The sequence below is a fragment of the Acomys minous genome, assembly GCF_964271855.1.
Source record: "Acomys minous genome assembly, chromosome: 15".
In the NCBI taxonomy this organism is placed as follows: Eukaryota; Metazoa; Chordata; class Mammalia; order Rodentia; family Muridae; genus Acomys; species Acomys minous.
Window position 1 is genome coordinate 12670831 of NC_140497.1, and position 13847 is coordinate 12684677.

A 13847-nucleotide genomic window follows, 5' to 3' on the forward strand; every position below is an offset into this window, starting at 1 on the left:
ATCCTAGCAGGGACATGTGGAACCACACACTCTAGCACTCCCCAGGGCCGTGCAGTAACAGGGATGCTGAGGAGCTAGCTGTCGGTATTATGTCACTGCTGTCAGTGCTGGCCTTCGTATTCCTTTAGAGCAGGCCTCAGGAAAGGCCTCAGGAAAAGCATTGTGAGTGAGCCGCAGATATTGGGATTTGAAGGTAATTCAGGAAGCAAGAGATTCAAGCCAGGCCACACTAAGCCAATTCCTTTCTTAGCCTAGAGGGATATCCCCAACCCTACCTCCAAGAGACCTGCTCTAAAACTGACGCTTTGGGGGTCTGAGAACTCTTTTTCCCCCAACTTGAGGAAAGCAACCAGACTCACTTGCATGTTAAACACAAACCTTTCTGCTTAGTGTAGCACAACCTAAGGAGGCTACACTTTGAATACCTTTAAAAACCTACAACTTGGCAACATACCAGAGAAATGACATTAGAATTGCATGTTAGTCTGTATATGATGGAAGAAGGTATGGAGTCTTCTCTGAGAAAACTGCTCAAGTAAGAATTTGCAGGCTTCCAGAGGATTCCAAAGCCCAGCAACCCCGTGTGGGTTTGGTTCCTTGGCCTGACATATTTAGGTAAAGATTTAATCACAGTGGAATGTCTCTGAAAACTTAATTCACAGAAAGTATTTCAGGGACTGCTGCTGATCCAGCTGTGACCCTTGTCTAGCACTTGTTGGCCTGATGCTCATAGAGTCGACATTTATATTAGTCTCTCTCAGTTGATGGCTTTTACTTGGAGTCCTAGCTGTCTCTACATCCTTACTTACGTAAACTTTGGACTCCAGAGTTGTGATCCCCCGCCCCTCTTGTCTGCTTTTGGCACTGACTACGTTTTAAACTTCATTACTGCTCATTTGGTTTAGGTGGCAGTTTCCTATCTAATACTATGTATGATTGAGTGGATGGTAAAAAAAAAAAAAAGCTGAGGGTTTTGCATTCTGGGAGCCCTGCTCACGTGTGCTTGTGCTGTAGGCTCTGTGGCAATGGGCAGAGTGCCTAGGCTCTCTGAGCCTGTCAGTCATATGTGAGGGATACTTACTGATACAAGCTTTAAAGCAGTATACACATAGTTACATTCATAATCCCAGCACAGTGCCTGGCATATGGGTGCCATTTAGCAGTAGTGTGGGTGATGTATCATATACCGTAACCCTAAGAGTTAGAAACTAATGAGGCACAGCTATACAGATGAGGAAAATAAGGTTTATTTGCCTGTTCTCCTCTCTTCAAGGTAAGAGAAACATGCCTTATCAGGATCACTACAAAAGAGTTCTAACTTTCCCAAATTAAATTATTCTTGCAAGAACACAAAATATAAATATTCGTGTGAATGCAATACATTCCCTCCTATGTTTTAATCCAGTGTTATCTCTGAACCTCAGTATGTGTAAGTAGAGTGCACATGTTGAATCTGTGTTGTATCCTTTGCTTGTCTATACGTCTTTTTTATTTGGGACAAGGTCTTACTATATAGCCCCATCTGGCCTGAGACTTGACATACAGACCAGGCTTGCTTTGAACTCACAGAGATTGGCCTGCCTCAGTCTACCCAGCTCTGAGATTAAAGGCCTCGCATTGTGCCCAGCTTGAAGTCACTTCTTAAAGTGTTTTTACTAAAATTTTTCAAATTTAAGGTCATGGTTCAGGGCAGTTTATCTTGTATGCATGACATATTTTAAAATATTTATGTAGTCTCTTAGTTTTTAGAAGGTGCATCAGAGTCCAAAATATAACTGCTATTTAAATATAAAAATGGAGTTATTGTTCCTTAAGTTTTAAAAAGTAAAATCTCAGGAAAAGAACCAAATTTGGCTTTCAGATATTTTTCTCATTTATAGCCAGGATATGCACTGTTCAGGGAACTCCACGGAGCAGTGGTTTTCAAGCTGTGGGTCGCAAACTATTTGCAGCTTGCATATCAGATATCCTGCATATCAGATATTTACATTATGAATCATAAGAGTAGCAAAATTACAGTTATGGAACAGCAACAAAATAATGTTATGGTTGGGGTCAGCACTACCTGAGGAAATAATTAAAGGTTCTTAGCAATAGGAAGGCTGAGAGCCGCTAGCATAGCGCTTTCACAGAGTTCTCAGTGCTCGTATAGGCAACTGTTATATTAGATATTTTTCTCACAGGTTTGGTTATTTCCCAAGATAGAGATAGAGATAACTTTGTTTTGTAATACCTTTAAAATGTAAAAGTTAAGGGTTAGAGAGATGGCTCAGAGGTTAAGAGCACTAGCTGTTCTTCCAGGGGTCCTGAGTTCCATTTCCAGCAACCACATGGTGGCTCATAGCCATCTATAATGAGATCTGGTGCCTTCTTCTGGCTTGCAGGTATACATGCAGGCAGAATACTGTATAAATGATAAAATCCTTTTTCAAAAAAATTAAAAGTTAAGATTTTGTAGAAACTTGATTATTCACATTTAAAGTGATATAATTCTAGTATATCCCACTGTATATGCAGTAGGAAAGAATTTTAAATGGTCAAGAATTATACTATAGCTGTGGAAAAGTGCCCCATTTTGATAAACTCTTAACTCCAGGCTTTATAATACTTCCTACCGTGTGCTTGTTCCCCCCTCCCACCCCACCCACAACTTCCTTCTGTGCAAGGCTAGAACCCAGGGCCATGCTCATATGTGGGTGCACTCCATCACTGAGCTGTACCCCCAGTCCTTTTTAAGTTTTACTTTGAGACATTGTTTTACTAGTTACCTCAGTGGGCCTTGAACTCATGATCCTTCTGCTTCAGTCTCCCAAGGAGCTGGTATTGCAGGCCTGTGCTGTCAGCCTGGCTGTTGCTGTGGTAAATTAAATGTCTCTTCTAATTGACTCCATTTGTTCTCATTTTCATGGCCCAAATACACTTCATTTCAGATTCTCAAAAACTTCCCTAGTCACACCCTTGAATTCCTCTCTACATCCTAGCAACTCTTCCTGGCCTCTCATTTTCATGCTTCCATTCTCATGGAAGGTATCTGCAACCATTTAATTCTCAAGTCTTAACTTTTTCTGCTTCTCAGGACACTTTCTTATTTCTCTTGATTTATTTCACCATAAGTTTTACATGACCCCAGTATATAAGTGTAATATAGTCAAAGATTGACTGATAATAAGTAGTACAGAATTGTATTTTTAAATACATAGAATTTTATCATTTATTAAAGATGAAGAGCAATCTGAGTACTAATGAGATGGATGCATTTGTATCTGAGGACTGCACTCTGGCTGAATACTTGATACTGTAGGATGTAGACCATTTCAATGTTCTCAGAGTTCATCAGGATTTTGATTTTGTAGTTGCCAGTGCTAAGAATATTGTTTCCTAAACACATAATGCAACATGGCCGAAATATGCTTAGTGCCATTTTAGAAATTGTTTGAAATTCCGTTCTAATCCTAGGTCAAAATTCATTTAATGAAACTCAAGTCAACAATTTAGCAGTTGTAAAACCCAAACATTCTAATGTAATACAATCAAAAGTTACACTGGTTTGGTACTTACATGCTAAAGAACAATAGTGATGAAATAGTTTTTTCTGTCGTTAAACTGCTATATTCCTACAACAGCAGAAAGCTTTGTATGCATAGTAAACGCACTGCACTCAATAGCATTCTAGTGGGCTTGAATGTGAGTCATGTCTCTGGCACTGCATGGTGCGACAGCCAGCACTGCAGTGAGAAGTACGTGTGTTGCGTGTTCTGGCACTGCACAGTGGAGCATGGGGAGAGATGCCAGAAACACCTGAGTCATTATGTATGTGAATTTGAATTAAATTTGCTCATTGCTTGTTTAAAAAACAATCTTTTATTCACAAATTTTTTTCAACCCCTAAAATCAGTTATCTGACCCCTTAAAGGATTGCAACCCAAGTTTCAAAAGCTGGGAAATAAGGAATGCATATCTACCTAGCACTATTGTAAGTCACATCTGACCCTTGTTTGGGTGCTGTTACAACTGAACACTGTATCCAGGAAGTCATTAGTAAAGATGTAATGTGGTGCCTTTTACCAGACATTGTGTATATTGAATATTTAGCTACACTTGTTTCATTTGCCATTTTTTGTTTATAATTGACCATTCTTCATTAAAAAAGAAACATTTTTGCTTTTTAACCTTAATTAAAAGTTAATTAAGGGTTACTCAGTATTTGGGTTGTTGGGTTACTCAGCATTTTTAACTTTTAAACATTTGTTATTTATTTTAATGTCTATGTTTGAGTCCTTGCATATATGCATGTACATTGTGCATATGCCTGGTGTACTTGGAGCTCGGGAGGGCATCATATCCATCAGAACTGGAGATAGGGGCACAGCTGCCATGTGGGTACCAGGCCTGCAAGAGCAGCAAGTGTCCTTACCCACTGAACAAAGTATCTACAGCCCCTGTATTTTATAACTTGTGTTTTATCCTTGAAATCCTTCTAAGAAATTGGAAAAGCTTTTAATCCCAGTACTCAGTAGGGAGTGGCAGGCAGAGCCCTGTGAGTTCCTGGCCAGCCTGTCTACAGAGCAAGTTTCAAGAAAACCAGAGCTACAGAGAAACCCTGTCTCAAAAAACCAAACAGGAACAGACACTCCTTCTTGACTTGAGTTTTGTTTAGATTAGTTTTGTTTTATGTATCTGGAATTAGCTTTGTTTTAAGCATTGTAACCGTGTTTTCTTTTTAAAAATTAAAAGGCATTTTAAAGACTAGGTCTTGCTGTGTTGCCCCAGTGGGCCTGGGACTTGCTTTGTAGACCATATTGGATTTGAGCTTGTGACCCTTCTGCCTCTGCTTCCATAGTCATATTTTCAGGATATATTACAAAGGCAGTGCTGTGAAGAAGAGATTTTTTTTTCCTGTGAGGGTAAGGTTGACGTTGACTTTGGCTAGTAATGTACTGACTGGGTTCTGTCTTACAGTTGACTGGATTGTTGCGGACATGTTGGCCGCCCGGCAAAATGCCCTTGGACATGTGCGCTATGTGCTGAAAGACGGGTTAAGATGGCTTCCACTGTATGGGTTCTACTTCGCTCAGGTAACCTTTGTCTTTGCTTTTTTGTTTTAAATTTAACACAATTTAATGAAAATATATCTGATTTTTTGTTTGTTTGTTTGTTTGTTTGTTTGTTTTGTGGTACTAGTGATTGAACATGATGCTGCATGCATGCTAGGCAAAATGGTCTACTGAGTTACATCCTTAGTCCAGACTTTTTAAAAATGACTTTTAATGGCTTATTTTTTTTATTATAATTTATTCACATTACATCCTAATTGTAATCCCCTCACTTTTATATTCCTATTCTCATCCCCACCTCTTCTGATCTATTCCCCTCCCCTAGACCTCTGACAGGTGGGGTCCTCCTATGTGTGTGCATGCCACATGTGCATGCTCATGTGCACTTATGGATGCATATGGAAGTCAAAGGACACTTTTCAACACAATTATGGGTGTTTCTCTTGAGGTACCTTCCTAGACTTCTGCCAAGTTGACCAGGCTAGCCAGCCAGTGAGCCCCTGGGATCTATCTGTTCTGCACCTTGCCCTAGAGTACAAGTGTGTGCTGCTGTGCCTTGCTCTTCACATGGATCTAGGGGTCCAAACGTGGGTCTGCATACTTGTGAGACAAGTACTTTCCCAAATGAGCTATTCCGTGTCCCCCAGCTCTTATATGGGGTTCTTAATGGTGTGTATCTACATATCTGGTTTCACATAGTTAAATGGAAAGGGCACAGAATTTGGCAATAATGTTAGGAAATTGATTCAAATCTAGTAAGTGAGTGAGTGATGGATAGGAGATAAAACCAGGTCCTGAGCTCAGGTGTGTGTGTGTGTGTGTGTGTGTGTGTGTGTGTGTGTGTGTGTGTGTGAAGAAATGCATTCTGTCACATTTCTGAAGGCTGACAGTCTCCCCAGGATCAAGGTGGAGGTGCTGCTACTTTCTCCCAGCACCCACTCTTTTGGCTTGCAGACCGCAGCCTTCTCCTTGTGTTATGAGCTGCCCTTTTCCCACATATGTGCATTCTTGGTGTGTGTTCCACTAGCAGGGCCACAGCTGTTAATTAATTCACTTAGCTGTAATTATTTTTCTTAAAGACCCTATCTCCATATACAGTCACTGTGGCATTTGGGGCTTTAATATAAGAATTTGAGGGGAACAAAATTTAGTCCATAATGATGTCACATAAATCTCTGTAGCTGAGTCCATGTTTTAATTTTCTAAAGGTTGTGAGTGTAGGCATTTTTTTAATTGTTTTTTAAATGTCCGTCTCTCCTGGTCTACTGATTAATTATTATTTTTAATTCATTGTATGTGATTGAGTGTCTTGTATATATATATCATATTCCTAGTACTTAATCCATATTTTTAATTTCCTAAAGGTTGTAGGTGTAGACTTTTAAAAATTTTTATTTTTTATATTCTTCCCTGCTGGCCTGTGGCCCATTTTACTTATTTATTACTTTTACTTCACTTTACTTTATGTGATTGAATGTCTTATGTGTATGTACTCCTGGTGCCCATGAAGGTTAGAACAAGACCCTGAGTCTCCTGCAGCTGAGCTATGGATGCTTGTGACTATGTGGGTGCTGGGAACCAAACTCTGGTCTCTGAAAGTGCTCATATCAGCTGGGCCATCTCTCCAGTTCTGAGAGTGTGGACATTTTGAGGATATTGTTGACAGACTCTATTAATGACGGTAGAAATCAGTGAGTTAGGATCTATCATAAAAGGCTTTTGAATTAAAATTTTTTAAAGAAAGAATCTTTTAACTACTGAAAAATGAAATGGTTGTGTATTTTCCAGTACAGTACATCATGCGGTTTTACTTGAGTTCTGTAGAAATAGAATTTTCAGTTACATATTGTGTAGTTGCCAATATTTAAATATTAACTATAGTTTTAGTTCTAAAATGTAGTTTTATACTTTACTCATTGCAAGTATAGTCACCTTTTTTAAAAATTAAATAATTTATTCAGATTATATCTCAATTGTTATCCCCTCACTTGTATCTTCCCATTCCCCCCTCCCTCCCTCCTTCACCCTATTCCCCTCCCCAAGGTCTGTGAGAGAAGAGGACCACCTCCCCCACCATATGATCACAGCCTATCAGGTCTCATTTTGGTAGCCTGCTTACCCTTCCTCTGAGTGCCACCAGGCCTCCCCACCAAGGAGAAGTAGTCAAACAGGGACACAAGAGTTCATGGCAGAGTCAGTCCTCACTCTCCACACAACTGTGGAGAATGTACTGTCTGTTGGCTAGATCTGAATAGGGGTTCTGGGTTTGCTGCATGCATTGTCCTTGGTTGGTACAGTAGTTTGAGCAGAACCCCCCTCCCCGGGTCCAAATCCACCAGCCTTGATGGTCTTCTTGTAGGGTTCCAGGACCTTCTGGATCCTTCTATTTCCCCATTCTCCCATACCTCTCTCACCTGAAGTCCCAATAGGAAGTCCCAACATCTATCCCAATCTCCTGCTAAGTGAAGACTTTCAGGGGACATCACTGTTGGGCTAGCATCCAATTATAAGTGAGTATATACCATGTGCATCTTTCTAGGTCTGGGTCACCTCACTGCGGATGATCAGTTCTAGTTCTATCCATTTGCCTGCAATTTTCAGGATGTCCTTGTTCTTAATAGCTGAGTAGTATTCCCTAGTGTAGATGTACCACAGTTTCTTTATCTATTCTTTGACTGAAGGACATCTAGGTTATTTCCAGATACTGACTATTACGAATAAGGCTGCTGTGAACATGGTTGAGCATACGTCCTTGTGTGGTGGAGCATCTTTTGGGTATATTCCAAGGAGTGGAATAGCTGGGTCTTGAGGAAGCCCTGTTCCCAGTTTTCTGAGAAAGCGCCAGATTGATTTCCAAAGTTGTTGTACAAGTTTGCACTCCTACCAGCAATGAAGGAATGTTCCCCCTTTTTAATGAGTATGGCGATTAGTTATTTAAAGAGTAATTGTTCTTTTTTCTCTTTCTTTTTCTTTTTTATGTACCAGCATGGAGGAATTTTTGTAAAACGAAGTGCCAATTTTAATGAAAAAGAAATGAGAAAGAAGCTGCAGAGCTACGTGAACGCAGGAACACCAGTAAGAGGTTTCCATTTCTCAACTCAGTTTGCAATTTAAGAAATTAAAATAGGGGAGGGTGGGCCTGGGAGGAAAGGAGGGGTGGGGCTATGACCAGAATGTAAATAAAATCTAAGTCATTTTGAAAATATATTACCTCATGTGGAATGAATGAAACTGATTCAGAGTTCCATTGAGATAAACTGTCCTCTGGCTGTCAGGGAAGATGGCTGCAAATGACTGCGGTTTCTTCCTGTTCCCTGCCAGCACTGACCCAGGAAGAACAAGAGCTTGCCCTATAGTCTGCAGAGAATGGAGGTTCACTGGCAGCCTTACATTTAAGCCCTAAGAGCTAGTCTTCACATGAGATTTAGTTCTAGAAGAAGCAATTGCTTTCTTTCTGTGTAAATTTGGGTGTTTTTTTGTTTTGTTTTGTATAGACTAGGGTTTGCAAAAAAACAAAAACAAAACAAAGAGTCTCCTAATGAAATATCATTCAGTGTGAGTATTTTATAGAATGTTTCTCCATAAAGGGGAAAAATAATTCAAATCAAGAATGCTAATTGAACCTGTAATCCCAGCACTTCCCAGCACTTGCGGAGGCAGAGGCAGGCAGATCTCTGTGAGTTCAAGATCAGCCTGGTCTATAACATGAGTCCAGGACAACCAAGACTACCTGTCTCAAAAAAAAAAAAAGGCACTAATTGTTGCCGAATGCCTTTTCCCATGGCTTTTTCTCTGTACAGACCACCCTGATGGCGGTGACTTGGAGAGTTCTTTTTCTTTTTTCCTCTCATCGGCTTCCCTTCCCCCTTCCCTCATGCCCTCCACTTACCAGGCAGCAGCATACTTTGGTATGATCACTGTTTACTTGTGCATGTCTAGGATGCTCCAAGTAGGACGCTACACCTAATTTGGAGTTGGTGGGAATAGGGTGTAATGAGATGAGCAGCGGCCCTTTCTCCATGTCCCGTGAGTCCAAGAGAGTAAGCATGACACTGAAAAGGGGATGCCCTAGTTTCAAATGGTATGGAATTTAGTGGAATTGTTTTTTAATATCTTCAGAAGACAGAATTGTACTTTCTGAACATGGGAAGTGTGAAGGTGTGCATTTATGTACCTCTCCTTTCCTCCAACTTGCCAGTCAACCTGCCAGCGACAGTTACTTTAAAGTTCTTGTGTTTCTGCTGTGGAGTTGTATCTATGAAGCCAGTAAACAGCTGTGTTTTCACATGGATGTTGACTTGGTACTCATAGTCTGCCCTTTTTTATGTCTTCTAATGAAATGACCGTAGAAGTGCTAAGTGTGGAGACCTAACTGTGCCTTGAGACCTGGTTTCATTAGGTGCTCTTTGCCTCTATCTTAAGCATTATAGGCTTGTTTGTTTTTGTTTTAAGCTTGGGTAAGCCTCTCTAAGCTTGGCTCTATGCTTGGTCTCGCTAATTTTAGAAAATTTTTAGATGTTATAGATTCAATATTCCTGATCTGAACTCAATAGTTTTTTCTGGAGACTTCAGAGAGAATATCATGCTTGATTTTTCCGGCTTTCAGCTGTTGCCTGTCTCAAGGCGTCAGGACATATGGCAGACTAGCAGCATCTGGTCTGTGCTTTCCTTAATGACACTTTCTTGCTCTCACTCTTCACCAACCCTTTTCTTATGACGGGTTTCCTGGGTAGTTTATGCTAATCTGTATTGCAGGGGCCAATGAACTTCCATTGGCCTGCCACATGACTACCAGGTTGTCACAGGCTCCAGTTATACAGACCTAGACACCTTGAGGAGACACTTACTCTTTTTTCTTCCGTGTGTGTGTGTGTGTGTGTGTGTGTGTGTGTGTGTGTGTGTGTGTTTCATGTGGCGTTTCCATGGTTAATAACAAGCTCAATGAGGAAAGAAATACCCTGCCGTATTTTGCAGTTTTCTTGTAAACATATTATGAAGTATATAAACCAATCAAGGTTTAAAGTTCTAAGGCTACAGCTGTGTAAATGTGTTGACTTTGAAAACTAGCTAGTAAGTAGTTTGTTTGTTTTTTTGTTTGTTTTTGAGCTAGAATGGAAGGAAATTGTAACAGCATGCAAATTGCTGCTTGGAGTTTCCACTTATTTCCTCTAGTCCTTTAACAACCTCTCATACTGAAATAAGAAACTGAGACTCAGTGAAAAAGTAAACAAATTTATGCAGCTTATAGGGAAAGGATGCTTTTAATAGAAAATTATCATTTTGTAATAGGCTATAGTTTAAAAATATTTATTAATCCAATAATTGCTAAATAGCTCTTCATTTTAAAAACTTTTGTTCATTTGTTTTTAGGTTTTTTTTGAGACAGGGTTTCTTGTGTAACAGCCCTGGCTGTCCTAGACCAGGCTGCCCTTGAACTCAGAGAGATCCACCTGCCTCTGTCTCCCAAGTGCTGAGATTAAAGGTGTGCACTACCATGCCCAGTTTTGAATAGTTTTTAATGTAAAACAGATAGCCACTTTTACATCAGAGGCAGAAGCATCTCTTTAAAATGATGCTTTAGCATCTTTGTAAATGATGTTTTGTGTCTTGAATATATTTTAAAAATACATAGAAGATAATCATAGACAAGACTGAGACTCTGGTTCTTCTAGTAAGAGTTGAACAGATAAGGCAATGAGTGTGGGTAGCAGCAACAAGCCTGAACGTAGCTGAGTCTGCGGAGCAGCTTGCCAGGCGGCCTCTGTGGCTCTCCTTCCTCTTGTTGTTGAGCAGGGAGTCTATGTACATAGTCTCAGTTGAGGAGAGAGTCCAGAAGTCCCCGCCGCCCCTTAGTCATGCTTTTCTTGCCTGGCCCTTCAGATTTGGTCTCCTTCTCCTGTTACTACCTGCCTCGTGTCATGACAGCCAGAGAAGATACCACATTTTGGCCAGTAATTTGAAACTAACAGCAGAGAAGCTAGCACACGTAGCCACATTACAAAAATTTTATTTTAAAATCTTCACCCTTGGAGCTGAAGGGAAAGCTCAGTGGTTAAGAGCACTTGCTGCTTTTTCAGAGGACCTGGGTTCAGTTCCCAGCAACCACATGGTAGCTCACAACCATCTGTAAGTCCAGTCCAGTGCTCTTCTCACCTCTGCAGCCACCAGGCAAGCACACGGTACACAGACATATATACAGACAAAATACAGATACACATAAAGTTTGAAAAGCCTAAAAAAAATATGTAAAAACCTTGACTCTTGGCCAAGAGTGGCAGTCATCAGAGAGAGAGTGGGTAGACCTCCTTAGTGCTGTTGCCTGACGAATGCAGCCTGCTGGATCTGAGCCCCAGGGGGACCGCACACCTGGGTGATGGTGACCAGGGACTCATCCTCTGCTTCTGCTGACCAAGTGCTAGAGCAGAGACAACAGCAGGTTGCACTGTTGTTTTGTGCTGTGCACTGTGTTTAGATTGTGTACATCACACAATATTATTTTTATGGTGTCTTTAGGAAGTACAGGTGCAATTGTGATTTTCACTTTCTGGATAGATAAGCATTTATTCAAGGTATTAAGGCATATGGATAGACAAGCTGGGGCTTACAGCCATTCAGATTGTATGCATAACTGCTCTTCTGTATTCTCTAGTAACATATATGCATAACATATACATAAACATATACAAAATATTTATGACTTTATTTGCCAAACTTTAAGTTTTTAGCTTTTAATGCAGCTCTTTCTCTATATAATAATTTATTTATTTAAGATTTTGAATATCAACCTGGTATGGTTGCATATACCTATGTTCCCAGAACAAAGGCAAAAGTATGAAATTTTCAGAGTCATTCTTGGCTGTATACAAAACCAAAAATTTGTGCTAGATTCCCCAGTGCAACTTTGAATAGATTTAATGAGTGTGGCTGTCTTTTTCACATTCCTCATCTTTGAGGGAAAGTACTCATCCTGGTACCATTCTTCAAGTCTAAAACCCCACAGCCCATTGTCAGTGAATTCGTGCTAACTGTCCTTTATAGTCTTATGCTCTTTTCCTCTACAGACACCATAATATCACTGCACCCTTATTATGTGTCACATGACTTACAAAGATTATGAAAAGGAAAGCTGTATACATTTTGTTATCTTGTGTAAAGTACCTGACACAAATTATAGAATCCAAGTACGATTTCTTTTTTTTTTCTTTTTTCTTTTTTTTTTTCCTCCTTTATTAATTTATTCTTGTTACATCTCAATGGTTATCCCATCCCTTGTATCCTCCCATTCTTCCCTCTCTCCCAATTTCCCCTTATTCCCCTCCCCTATGACTGTTCCTGAGGGGGATAACCTCCCCCTCTATATGATCATAGGGTATCAAGTCTTTTCTTGGTAACTTGCTGTCCTTCCTCTGAGTGCCACCAGGTCTCCCCCTCCAGGGGACATGGTCAAAGGTGAGGCACCAGAGTATGTGAGAAAGTCATATCCCACTCTCCACTCTACTGTCGGGAGTGTTCTGTCCATTGGCTAGATCTGGGTAGGGGCTTAAGGTTTACCGCCTGTATTGTCCTTGGCTGGTGCCTTAGTTTGAGCGGGACCCCTGGGCCCAAATCTGCCTATCATAATGTTCTACTTGTAGGCTTCTAGGACCCTCTGGGTCCTTCTACTTTGCCTTTCTCCCATGATTCTCTCATCTAGAGTCCCACTAGAATGTCCTCTCCTCTGTCTCAGTTTCCTGGTAAGTGAAGGCTTTCGTGGGACATGCCCCTTGGGCTAATATGCAGATATAAGTGAGTATATACCATTTGAGTCTTTCTGCTTCTGGGTTAACTCACTCATTATGATCATTTCTAGCTCAATCCATTTATCCACAAATTTCGGGAATTCCTTGTTTTTAATAGCTGAATAGTATTCCATAGTGTATATGTACCACAGTTTCTTTATCCATTCTTCTATTGAGGGACACTTAGGCTGTTTCCATGTTCTGGCTATTATGAATAAGGCTGCTATGAACATGGTTGAGCAAATTTTCTTGCTGTGTGCTGGAGCATCTTCTGGGTATATTCCAAGGAGTGGAATAGCTGGGTCTTGAGGAAGCCCTATTCCCATTTTTCTGAGATAGCACCAAATCCACACACATATGGGCATTTGATTTTTGACAAAGAAGCCAAATCCATTCGATGGAAAAGGGATAGTATCTTCAACAAATGGTGCTGGTCTAACTGGATGTCTATGTGTAAAAAAATGCAACTGGACCCATATTTGTCACCTTGTACAAAACTCAAATCCAAGTGGATTAAAGACCTCAACATAAAACCAGAGACACTAAATCACTTAGAAGAAAAAGTGGGGAAGAGCCTGGAACATATTGGCACAGGAGACAACTTCCTGAACAGAACACCAACAGCCCAGGCCTTAACATCAACAATTAATAAATGGGACCTCATGAGGCTGAGAAGCTTCTGTAAGGCAGGTGACACGGTAAAGAGAACAAAGCGACAGCCTACAGACTGGGAAAAGATCTTCACCAACCCCACATCTGACAAAGGTCTAATATCCAAAATATATAAAGAACTCAAGAAATTAAACACCACCAAACCAAATAACCCAATCAAGAAATGGGGCATGGAACTAAACAGAGAATTCTCAACAGAGGAATATCAAATGGCTGAGAAACACTTAAAGAAATGCTCAACCTCCTTAATCATCAGGGAAATGCAAATCAAAACAACGCTGAGATTCCATCTTACACCCATCAGGATGGCTAAGATCAAAAATTCAAGCGACACCACATGCTG

General features: G+C 40.4%; 1 protein-coding gene across 2 annotated transcripts in view; it reads left to right on the forward strand.

The window, feature by feature from the left end:
- The window catches only part of AGPAT5 (1-acylglycerol-3-phosphate O-acyltransferase 5), a 52370-nt gene that overhangs the window by 21754 nt on the left and 16769 nt on the right, over positions 1-13847 (forward strand). For both annotated transcript variants that reach the window (XM_084759653.1, XM_084759654.1), the window contains 2 exons: positions 4960-5075; positions 8040-8129. In XM_084759653.1, coding sequence (XP_084615779.1) covers positions 4960-5075; positions 8040-8129 — 206 coding nt within the window. The remainder of the gene's footprint in view (positions 1-4959; positions 5076-8039; positions 8130-13847) is intronic.